Source organism: Thunnus thynnus, chromosome 17 (genome assembly GCF_963924715.1).
Source record: "Thunnus thynnus chromosome 17, fThuThy2.1, whole genome shotgun sequence".
NCBI classification, from domain to species: Eukaryota; Metazoa; Chordata; class Actinopteri; order Scombriformes; family Scombridae; genus Thunnus; species Thunnus thynnus.
This window is the reverse complement of record NC_089533.1, coordinates 20,571,373-20,583,414: the sequence shown is the minus strand read 5'-3', so window position 1 is coordinate 20,583,414 and position 12,042 is coordinate 20,571,373. Positions and strand designations below refer to the sequence as shown.

At 38.7% G+C, this 12,042-nt stretch overlaps 2 protein-coding genes across 11 annotated transcripts in view; both read right to left on the bottom strand.

Moving 5' to 3' along the window:
- LOC137167997 (ubiquitin carboxyl-terminal hydrolase 7) overlaps positions 1–12,042 on the bottom strand; it is a 65,501-nt gene that overhangs the window by 29,298 nt on the left and 24,161 nt on the right. The gene's annotated exons all lie outside the window — the stretch shown is intronic.
- LOC137167999 (ubiquitin carboxyl-terminal hydrolase 7-like) overlaps positions 3,840–12,042 on the bottom strand; it is a 34,706-nt gene continuing 26,503 nt past the window's right edge. For 5 of the 10 annotated variants that reach the window (XM_067570410.1, XM_067570411.1, XM_067570409.1 and 2 more), the window contains exons 20-26: positions 10,347–10,414; positions 9,908–10,008; positions 8,986–9,154; positions 8,712–8,779; positions 7,821–7,929; positions 5,055–5,155; positions 3,840–4,655 (exon numbers count right to left, since the gene is read on the bottom strand). In XM_067570410.1, coding sequence (XP_067426511.1) covers positions 4,472–4,655; positions 5,055–5,155; positions 7,821–7,929; positions 8,712–8,779; positions 8,986–9,154; positions 9,908–10,008; positions 10,347–10,414 — 800 coding nt within the window. In that variant the 3' untranslated portion in view covers positions 3,840–4,471. The remainder of the gene's footprint in view (positions 4,656–5,054; positions 5,156–7,820; positions 7,930–8,711; positions 8,780–8,985; positions 9,155–9,907; positions 10,009–10,346; positions 10,415–12,042) is intronic. The other 5 variants (XM_067570404.1, XM_067570407.1, XM_067570403.1 and 2 more) reach the window with 4 other exon arrangements.

Below are 12,042 nucleotides of genomic sequence, written 5' to 3'. Positions count from 1 at the left end.
TTCACTGAAACAAATCTAATTACAATTACAATATATGACTAAAACAAATCAAATCAAGATCAACAAAAAAACACAAGAAAGACATGCAAAACTCACACTAGGAATCATAAATAGACAATATAATGTAGAACTTAAGTATAAATTTAATTGAAATATAATTTTAACTTTAAATAGAACAGTTTTTACTTTGTGACAATTCCTATGAATGTGGTTTACACTTGGCCTCAGGTGACTCAAACGACTGTCGTTACAACAGCCAGGAGCACTAATGAACCAAGTGGAATCAGTGACCTTGATAACGACCCCACAGAGGTTAAATACCTGGGACTCCCTAACTGACTCCCCAGTTAGTTAGAGCTGAAGAAGTCCCTTGGATGAGAGCCGAAACATCTTCAAGTATCTACAACAAAGTCCAGTTGCCCTTGATTCAACCCTCCTCCTGAGAATCTTCACAGACATGTATGTGTACACAGGTCAATGTGTGAATGTGTCCCACACATCCTTATATAAAGGCTGTTACATTAGGTGCATCAAAATATACTTTCAGAGTACAATGATTAAATAAAAAGTATAAAACAACCACCTTTGGATATTTGCATACTGCTAAGTATAAACAAGAAGTGAAATTTAATGTATCAGAAGTGTTATGTACAGTGTATGTGCTGCCCTATCTGCCTCTATCAGCGATTCCCAGATGACTGGGAACTGGGACTGGCTCTTCAAAATACGCTTAAAAAACGTTCTTATAGGACTTGGCTTCATGCTTGCCTGTTAAATGGTCCCTTAGTGATTCCTTGCATTTTAGGATTTTTAATAACCTTCTTAGAATAAGTTGTAACTTGTTGCATTCAGCAACATACTGATAGGGATTCTATTACACAAAGTAATAAAGGGACAACATAGTAGCTAACTAATAGTGAACTAATGATAGTGTTAAAGTTGTCTTAAGTAAATCATATGCTCTGGTGTATACTTTTGCTGGTTGAACATACTGTATACTGGGGCTTTAAATTTTAGTTCATTGTGAGATAAATTACGTGTATAACCAACAATATACACCAGGATCCTGTGTTTGCACAAACAGATGTCACCGAACCTTTTGATAAGCTGCCTTGAGAAAATTTAACGTTGCTTTTGTGTAATTTGTGTGTGTGTTTTTTATTTGTGAGGCGAATGAGAAGCCCAACTATGACAACTTGGACATAGTCAGCAGAGATGCAGAGTAAAAATACTTTGATGAAGATGATGAAGAAGAAGAAGAGGAAGAAAGAGCAATTTGTATGACTATCTTTTTCCAAACTCAGAGAAACTGAACAGCCTCTTTATTCTGCCTTATATAATAAAATGTACACACACAAAAAAAACAATGTAGCAACAAAAAAACAAAAAGTAGCTCAGAACCTCAGAAATTCAACAGCGGTACACAGAAAATACTGTGTACTGAGGAAATGAATCAGTTTCATTATTTTAAATGTTCATTTTCATAATGAGATGTACCAAGTTATGTAGTGCAGTGTGTGTACTAAAATATAAAACACATTGCTTTTACTATGTACAAATACCACCATAAGCTGAACATGGGTGTTAAAACCTTACAAGAGAAAATAAAGTTTGGGCTGACTTACACTCTGAAACATAATGGATTTACCACGTTGTTGATCTTTAGTTTTTAGCTCATTGTCATACAAGAGTCAATACAATACCAAGATATTCCAAAAGATTTCAATACTATTTACCTCAAATGCTTACAGTGTAAAAATAGATTTTTTTTTTCAGATACAAGTTTGATCAATATTGTCTGAATTTTTTCAGTGACATTTTTGACTGCTGGGAGCAAAGTTGTTAAACTGCATGTCAAGTCATACACAAGTAGATCATCTGATCAAGTAAAACTGTATATATTTACAGGGGATAATTTATTTTATCAAACTGAAAACATTTCAGTTTGAGTCAGTTCAAGTTATCTGGAAAAGACAACACCACCACTGAACATAAATTGTGTTAAATACCTCAGTAGTTTTTTGACGTTTAAACAGAAGAATACAAATTGAGAATGATTAGTAGGTTCAGAGTATTTCTGTTCTTGTCATTCTTATATTTCAGATACTGAAGGAGGCAAAAGACTACAGCTCCATCCCAGAACTTCAGAGGGTCATAGAAAGAAAAAAGGGTGTCTTCATGGCAGGGGATGCCGTAACTTTGACCCCTAAGGCCAGTTTTAAATGTTGCCACATTTGTAAGGAACATGCATTTGTGGGATGAGCAGCAGAGCTGAGTATGTGGGTTGCGCCCATGAAAAATTTGCCAAATCTTCTCTGCCAATGCCAAACAGCTTATTTTGCTGTTGCTATTGACTCTTGTTTTGAGCTTCTGGTACCCCCAGGTGCTGCCAATCAGGCATCTGATTGGCAGCATGGGCCCTGCTACAGTGGTCAGTTGGTGTGTGATCCAAGAATTGGCATGCCACATTTGACTGATCTGGATGGGGCCCGTGCAATAGGGCAACTTCAAGCTGGTGTTCCGCAAAACCAAGTTGCGGCATTATTTGGAGTGAACCCTAGTACCATCTCCAAAGTGACGGCCAAGTTCCATATAATGGGGGATGTCAGAGACAGGCCGCAAAGTGGGCGTCCCAAGAAGACGACACCCCAAGAAGACCGTTTCCTCGCTCTGTCAGCACTTAGGTACTGTATGCTGTCTTCTACAGATTTGCAGTCAAGGTTTGCAGGATGATATGGCTGACGGCTCTCTGCCCAGACAATCCGGAACAGACTGCACGCAGCCAATCTCGGGTCTCATAGGGCTGCACATTGACCATACACGGTCCAGCCATATACTAAGTTTTGATCAAGTGGCAACTTCCAGGACTGAATAATGAAGCCAATGCGGAAGTGCATAAAACTGCAGTTCTGTGAAAATGAGGCTGGCTCCAAAAGCGAGTCAATCCCCATAGATCCTCATGTTAAAATGCCCAACTTTACAGCAGAAATAGACATGTTTACAGCCTGGTGCAAAAAAAAGGTTTTGGTCTTGATAACTAATTTCCCCTTTCAAGACAACTGTACGGGGGGTGTGTGTGAATTTTTTTATAACTCATCCGTTTAAATTTTATTAAGCCATAAGTAATGCATAATTTATAATGTAGCTGCTAGGTAGCATGTTTCAGCAACCACGCTTCATTCGGCCTGCCTCAGCTCCACCTCTTTGCCCATTTTGGATTAGCTGGGAGTTAGGCGGAGTCAGGCACTGCCAAGATGGCAATGGATGGAGCAGCCCACTTTAAACTTCAAAACCGTTCTTCAGAAACCAATGGGCGATGTCACAGTGGCTACGTCCATATTTTTTACCGTCTATCGTTTTGACCAAGCAGGTAGCTCCTAGTCTGAAAAGTGAAGACAACGTGGAAGTGTATTAAACCTGCATTCTTTCTAATGGCCAGCAGGGGGTGACTCCACTGGCTTCAGCTATGTCACATGAATACGAATACGAATGCTTCGTACACAGATTGTTAATCTTGTGGGTGCAACTTCAGGGTCACAACAAAAAAATTAACACAAAATTGAGAAAGAAAATTTCCATATAAGTATTTCAATTCTCGATTTCTGACACATCAGATAAAAGTCAGATAACGGGTCGTTTCTGTTTTTGTTTTTTTTGTTTTCCTATTACTAAATGGCTGGTTCTCATTTCAAAATGAAAAATCCATTGGCCGCCAAGTACACGGACCTCTATAGACAATGCTGGGCTACTTCAAGAACTACACATTTGATGCAAATCTTTGATCATGTTAGTGCACTATCCAATCATTTTTCACAATGAGTGACAGTAGAGCAAAAGGATGTAGGTCAAGTTTGTTTTATTGTACATTGTACATATCTGGCTCAGAGTATAAAATTTGCCTCAATTGGCCCAAAGTTCTCAGGGGGACTAATTTTTGCTCCCACTGTTAAAGGAGGTGAAAGCAATTTGTTATCTTAATGCAGGAAATAACTACATTACTACATACTATATATAAAGTGAGGTCCACAGCTGTCTAAACCTTTTTTTTAATCCAATCTTTATGTGACACCTAACCTTTGAGATCTTGTTTGCGAGTTATATCTGGCCTGGCAGTGTAAAATAAATACTAGGAGATGGTGTTCATTCAGGCGAAGACATGCACATTTCAGAGACAGGTGTGTTGGGATTACATGACAACGACACATCACTTGCTTTGTTGTTTGCATCCAATTTCATAATGGAAAAACAGGGCCTTAAAAACATGATGTCAAAGTTCTTTAAAACTTGCCACCAAAATGTGATCCCAAGCAGTTGTTTGGAGTTTAATATAAGTAAATTGCTATGCCTTCAACTGTGGGAGACCAGACACAGATGGAAATGATGATGGTAAAGTTGACAATAATATGCAATTAATAATAAAGATGTGGGAGTGAATTAGTCAACTTTACAATTAGGTTATATTGACATGCTTTCATTGTTTAAATTTCTTTATTTGCAGGGTGTAGTATTCCTCTTGTAACTTTAAGACTTTCAATTGCATTTTTATTTTCTCTCTCTTTAGCTGATCAAGGTCCATCCTATCCAGATTGAAGCCAGCAAAGGGCCCAGAGGATGGACCCTCCAACACGTCTGAGACTTGGACTGTTTGGGGACACCTGTGGAAGAAAAAATCCATTAAGTCCATGCATGTTAATGAATCAGAGTGGGAGGAGTAAGAGGAAAATAACATAGAAAGGTGGTCTGGTAGCCTGTTTTATTTAGGGGTGTACTACCAGCTTTACTTTTTAAATTCATTTGCATGTGCACCATCATATGCCAAAAATCCATAAGGTGGGATAACTTCAGCTTCTTCACAATAAACACCTTCCAATGGTTGGTCAGTGAAAAGCTTTAATTATAAGCAGTGACAGGAAGTATTATGTGTGTATTCATAAATCTGCAGCCCAGGGCAGACCAGATGAGAAAAGAAGAGCTTGCTGATCTCAGTGTGTGCTTGGTCGTGATCAGAGAAACGACCCCCCCACCACACATACACTCTCTTGCAGGTTGAGTACCTGAGCTTCTCAGAGCCTTTTTCAGAGAGCTCCACTGTCTGTTCACAATCCTCCAAAAGGTCCCGCACACAGTCATGCTTGTCAGGGTAGAGGGTGATCTCCTGCAATGAGCACATATCCACAGTTAATGTCTCTGCTTATATGACATAAAGCCTTTGACATTATTTGTAGTGACATGTTCCATCTTCCTAAGAGGGAGTAAGAGAATAGGTGATAAAAAGTATGTGGCAGTAAAAAGTGTGTGCATTACCTTTAAAACTCCTCCTGTTCTTGAAGTCTGTTATCTTCATCTTGAACTGAATCTTTAGCAAAGTTTTGCTATGCAATGTGCTGCATTCATGAAGATGTACAAAGAGTACACTACCTATTTAGGCATTACATTTCTATAAACATAACAAAAATAGGGCCCTATGAAATATGTTTTAATTTTTTCTGGATTCTGTTTTATTTTTTCCCAAATTCTGTGTTTTCCATTTTAATTTTCCTGAATTCTATGTTTTATAATTTTGGTGCATTTTGTCATCAGAGGTAGTGTCCAATCATGTGGTTGATGAATATAATTCCAACAATTTGATAAGAAAGTAATCAAAATTTAATCATAAAATTTAAAAATAATACATTGAATGAAATGAATATATATCAATCAATTTGTAATGCTGCAATACAAAATGGCACTATTTTTTAATCAAAAAGTGCTTCAATACACAGTACATTCAGGCATTAGCATGAAAAAGTGAAAGAGATATGTAAGCGTTATGGCCTAAAGTAATCCTTCACATTTTTGTGAGTGATTGCTCTGTGCACCATAAAAAATATCATCACAAAATAACAGAGTCAGGGTGAAGCCACTAACCAGCTGTAGGAGCCGAGGAGAAGCTAAGCCCTGCCCGCAAGTGAACACAGACACACAGAGGACAGAAGCTGCTGTAGCAGTGTCAGTGTTTCCCCTATAATAGTACAGGCCTCAATAGTGTTTACGAGCTTCTGAGCAGCGCTGTTTCAAAATGTGAATCAACGTCTGTGTCGTTTCCTGGGAAACTCTTGGTAGCGTAGCTCCTTTTAAAGAATAGGGCAGTGCTAAGCAAGTGAGTGGTTAAGAGAGCGAGCGAGCATCAGAAAAGTAACGGTGAATGCGAGCAGAGCAGAGGAAAAGGTTAGCAGTAAGTTGTCAATCTGGCAGTAAACGTACAGTACAGACTACAGTGTGTCAGTTAATAAATGCTGCAGCTTGTCAAGTCCAAGAAAAGTCACGTTTGTTGTTTACCTAACTGCAGGAAAAGTGAAAGGGTTAGCTCCAAAGTTGCAACAATGGGTTAGCCTAACCTGATGACGCTACACAGAGAAATAGATGACAGAGAAATGTGTGGCTGCTAATCATCCCCCCACCAGGCCAAACCACTCAACTAAGTGGAAACACTGAGCGTGCAATGTAAATAACACCAAAACACTCAGCAGTTTTTTTTTTCTGTTCATTCTCCTTAGGCACTGTTACAAAACACTTATAATAGTAGGGAAAACCCTGATTTTTATAAATTGCATCCACCTTTTGGCAAATTCCATGATATCCCGCATTTTACGGTTGATTCCATTTTTATTATCAAATTCCACGATTCCATCAATGATTTCTGCATCATGGAAATCCTAGATGGAATCGCGGATATCATAGGGCCCTATAAAAGTAAAGCAGCAGGACCAGAGATTAGTCTTTTTCATTTCCAGTGTTCTTTCTCCTTGTTAAACCTGGGGTGTACATTGCCCACAATGCAACTCCACCACTGACAGTTTGGTCAGAGATCTAGGTGTGTTATTTAAGTAGTGGCCAATTTAGCCTCAAGCTGCTAGCCTCAAACAGAGATAAAGAACGAGCTACAGAGGTCTGGTAAGCCCATCTCTTTTCTAACTACACATCAGCTAAAATTGGCGCATTTCTCCTTTAAGTGTTAACTGATCATTTATTTGAATGGGATGCAGAGATCTATGAATGTGTTTCCATCATTCAGATCCCACAGGTTCCAATTGAAAATAAATGTGTGGTGCTACTATGTGTGCAATGCATTTTTAATTTGTAGGAGGATCTCAAGTTCACATTTACTTGTACAGAGACAAATAAGTGCCTTAAACTACCAGCGAGGCTGGAGTGTACCACCTGTCTTATTTAGTAAATAATGTAGCAAACGAGGATGAGGGACTGTTATGTTAAACTTCGCTGGTAGCCAAGGTAGCCTAAGCTGTGTTAGCTCCGCTTGGACAATCAGCTAAAAACCTCAGCCACATCATAACTTGTAGCTGGCCTGGCAGGAGAAGATACCTCCCTGCTGGCATATCTACCAGTTCAGCATGTGCCATAAATCTGGTTTCTCTATCCTGAACATGGTTTACTATATAAAACAGAATGGTATATGTTTTTGTGCTAAACTTTCAAGAATGTAGGAAGTATCTTTAGTTAGAAAGAAAAATGATAAAACATCTGTCTGTCCTCATTCTGCCAGAAAATCCAAAATCATTTTAGAGATAAAAAATATACAAGAGACAATATTAATGAAGGTTTGAAAGACAAGGCTAGAACAACAAAGATGAATACAGAGAAGAATGAGAAGATCCAAAACTAAGAAATGTTAAGATAAAAAAGGACTAAGAAATAAAGACGATGGAATTGTTGTTTTGCTGTCTTGGCCTTTCAAAAACTTAGGCGTATGTGAAAGAAAACTAAAAAAGTATTAAACACAATAAATCCCAGAAGGCCCTGAGTTGGCAAACCATTCCTACCTGCTGGTAGTACAGTTTCTTGGGCTGCCAAGGCTTGAAGAATTGCAGCAGGTCCCGCAGCGTTCCCTCATAGTTGTGTCTGATGGGATTTCCTGGACTGTCCCTGTACCTGGCCACCACACCACAAGGCGGGGGGGGATGAAAAAGGGGAAGAAAGAAACACGACAGCAGAAGAGAAACAGGAGGTGGGAAAAAAAGAGAAGGGGGAGAAAAGAGAGGCAAGTGGACAAGGAGAGAAAAGAGGGATACAGAGGTGAACAGGAGAAGACAAAAATATTGAGAGGCACAGAGAGGAGAAGAGAGGGAGAAACAACAAAACAACAAAGAAAGGTGGGGGGACAGGTTATGCAACATTTCTACTGACAACTGCAAGTAATCAAGTCAAAAGCAAACATGACAACTCATGAGAATGAGAGCACATTATGTACACTATTCATTTCTCTCTCTATGTCAAGTATTGTGTCATTTATTACACCAGAAATCATGTTCCAATAACATCAAGTGAGAGAAAACAGAACACTGCAAGTTCAGGTCTTGCTTTTTAAATAGGACCAATTACCCCACAGCAAAAGCATAATTAGTCAATTATGGTAAGAAGAAAACAAGTAGTAAAGCTCTGTTTCTTTTTGGCTGGACTGCAACAGTGGTGCCAGCCCTACACATGCAGTTGTATGTGAGTCAATCATTTTCTTCCTTCAGCCTCATCTGATTTACCAGTTGTAAATCTGTAAATTTCATATTTTTATTACTCCTGGCTAAACATACAGTGAGAAAGTCAGGTGTAGAAAGGTGATCTGTTTTATGTGTTATTAATATTACTATATTCACAGTTTTGAGTCTTACTGTAGGCCTATTATCTGTGTGAGAGTGTTGATGAGACAAGCCTCCTACCCCTGTGACTTGAAGAACTGCAGCAGCATGGGATCTGTGTTCAACCTCTGTGCTACCGTCTTGGCCACCTGAAAAAACACACAGCACAAACATTATAAAAGGGGGTCACCGCAGACCTGTCAGACTTAATTAAGTGTCGGTTATAAGGAAATGCCAACTGGGAGATTATAAGGATTTTAAGATTAGATTTATACTGCATCAAGTTTCATATAAATAGCCAAATATTATCTAAATAAATTCCAGTTTCCAAACATTAAACATTCACTTAAAGTACGTGCACAGACCAAACCTGAAAATAGTTCATGTAGTTAGAAAGTGTGACCACAAAGCCGGGGTCGTTGTGGATGGTCTTGTCACAGAAAATGACATCCACTTGGTGGTAGAGGTCCCGCAAATAGTCCTCTGCAGTAGGCAGCTCACTGCTGTTGTTCTCTGGGTCGTCCCTGCATGATTAGAGGAAAGAAGAAAATGGATACATTTAGAGAGAGTGTGCAGTCTTGGCAGGAGGAAATGGAAAAAAAATAACAGGAGGGAAGAGTTGAGACAGATGTGACCAAAGGCAGATGGAGGGATAGGTAGCGGGAGGGATGAAGGGGGAAGTGAAAGTGCAGTAAATAGGAGCAAGACAGGATGTAACGGAGGCAGGTTGGGAGAGAGCAATTAAGAGGGTATGAAGCAATAGAGACATGGCAGAACATGAGAAAGAATTGAAATAATGTACAAAATTTAAACTGACTGATCCTCAACCCTGCAGACAACATTTCTGACCAAGAACTTCCTCCAAATGCAAAACACTTCTCTTTACCCCCTCCTCTTATCTCTATTTTCAGTTGTGTCTCCATATTTCATCAGAAATAACAAAAGAGTCCGAGACATGTGAACTCTTCTGCACGTTGCTTTGGTGTTTTGTTGGGACAGAATATAACAAAAGCTACTGACAAAAAAAATAAAAATCATTTAAGTTAATCTCAAATGTATAGCTAAATCTACACATTATAATATTGACATTTGAGACAACAATGGAGGGCAGTATAAGTGGTATAAATAAACTAAAGTGCATTCTCAAACATCCCTCATTTTAAGTTTTTTTTTTTTTTTTTTAACTTGCTTGATCTGACCAAATCACAATATATTGTCATATTGATGTTAGCTCTCACTGCGCAACACTACTGTAACTGACACATAAACAGTCTTACTTCTGGAAGATAATGATGTCCCCGTCCATGAGCTCATCCAGGGCCTGGCCCAGAGAGACATCATAGTCCTGTATCCGCTCTGTTAGATTGGGCATTACTTCCTACAACACACACACACACACACACACACACACACACACACACACACACACACACACACACACACACACATTATGGCAAATGTAGTCATCTGCTGTAAAGCCAAAGTGAAGCTATTTGGTGAGTATTTGGTTAAAGATATGTAAACAAGCAAACTACAGAGGAGTGTGAGAAGAAAGGAGATGTTGCAAATAACAGTGTGAAAATGTGCACAAGAGGGTTTGAGAGACAAAGCTTGTGTGCCAGATACGAGGGTGTGAAGCAGAGAGTGAGGAGTGAGAACAAGTGAGAAAGAGACAGAGGAATGCGCCAGCAAATGAGAGCTACATAAATAGATCACCTCGTAGAGGATAAGGCTAGTTTCCTGCTGAAACCCTGCTCTCTCACACATGACTGGCAGCAGGTCTCCTGTTTACAGAGAGAGAAGAACAGAAACATGATTTAATCCTTAAGCATTTTTTTCACTGCAGACAGAGAACTCATTAAGTTTATGCTATTTAACCCTTGTGCCTCACTTTAAAATACTATCAATACAGCATATTAAAAGGTCACCATCAAAAACTGCCATTGAATATTAATATATCATATATTAATATTTTCCACTTTCACTGAGTTGATTTTTTCAGTCCTGATCATAACTACCAAATATTCATTCATTTTCAGAATTTTAATCCTTTAAATGCCAGTTTTTTTTTTTTTTTTATAAAAGAAAAACACAAAAATTGAAATATTTTTAGTATACTAAAGGCAAGGGGGATTTTTTTTGATTATCACATTCTGGGATATGTCAGTGATTAGCAACAACAGTGATTTATGCATCTGACCTGTACAATTATAGTCTATGTAAAGTGTCCCGTTACCCATCAAAGTTTTTACTTTCTAACAGCATATCACCTTATTTTGCTCTAGAAATAAAACATCATCACTTCAAACAACATTTATTTTTCAAAATTTAACAATATTCAACATTTAACATTGAAAAAATTCCAGAGCAGAAATGAGTGAGTGAGTGAGTGAGTGAGTGAGTGAGCAAGCGAGCGAATGGGTGGGTGTGTGTGTGTGTCACAGGTAAGAAATGCATAGCTCCAGAGCTGGCTTTACTTATATGTTTAGCTACCACCGCAGCTACATAAACAAACTCATGGTTTAGTGTGCCATGTTTAGTTTTTGCCAAGCTGCATCTTTGCAGTGCTGTTGAAGGTTGTGTATGTGTGTGTCTGAGAGAGACAGGGAGAAAGGAGTAATGTGACCTGCAGCCCATATAAATTACATCTCTTTAGCTGCATGCATACACACATACGTGTGCGCACACACACACACACACACATACACACACACACACACACACACACACACACAATCAAATTAGTTTCTCCATACACACACATACACCACCCTTGGACATCCATATCAACACATACACAACATATTCAGATGAATAAATTCGCAAAAATGTCCTGCAAAACTCGATAATGCGTGAAATGCCCCTGGCATAGCCCCTAGTGGAAAGCAAGGCTAATAGTATATATTTGTTCTTCAAGGCAAACAGAAAATTGCTCAATCAGCTGGAAATACTACAATTTTAAAGCCTCAGTTTGAAAGCCTTATAATATAGAATGCATAGTTTTATGCTATAATAGCCATGGGGTCAAAAATACAGTTTTATGGGTTGACATTGGGCCATTTTTTCCCATAAGGATGTGAGTGTCTGTATTTTGGCTACACACACACACACACACACACACACACACACACACACACACACACACACACACACACACACTTCTTCAGGGAAAACAGGACAAAATTGTTAAATCAGCTGGAAAACAGTAAAAACTACAATTTTAAAGCCAGGGCTTCAGTTTGAAAGCCTTATAAAATAGAATACATGGTTTTATGCTATAATGGCCATGGGATCAAAAATACAGTTTTATGGGTTGACATTGGGCCATTTTTTTTCCATAAGGATTTGAGTGTCTGTATTTTGGCTCCGCACACTGAAGCTGTAATATACTTGACTACAGTGTTCATAATAG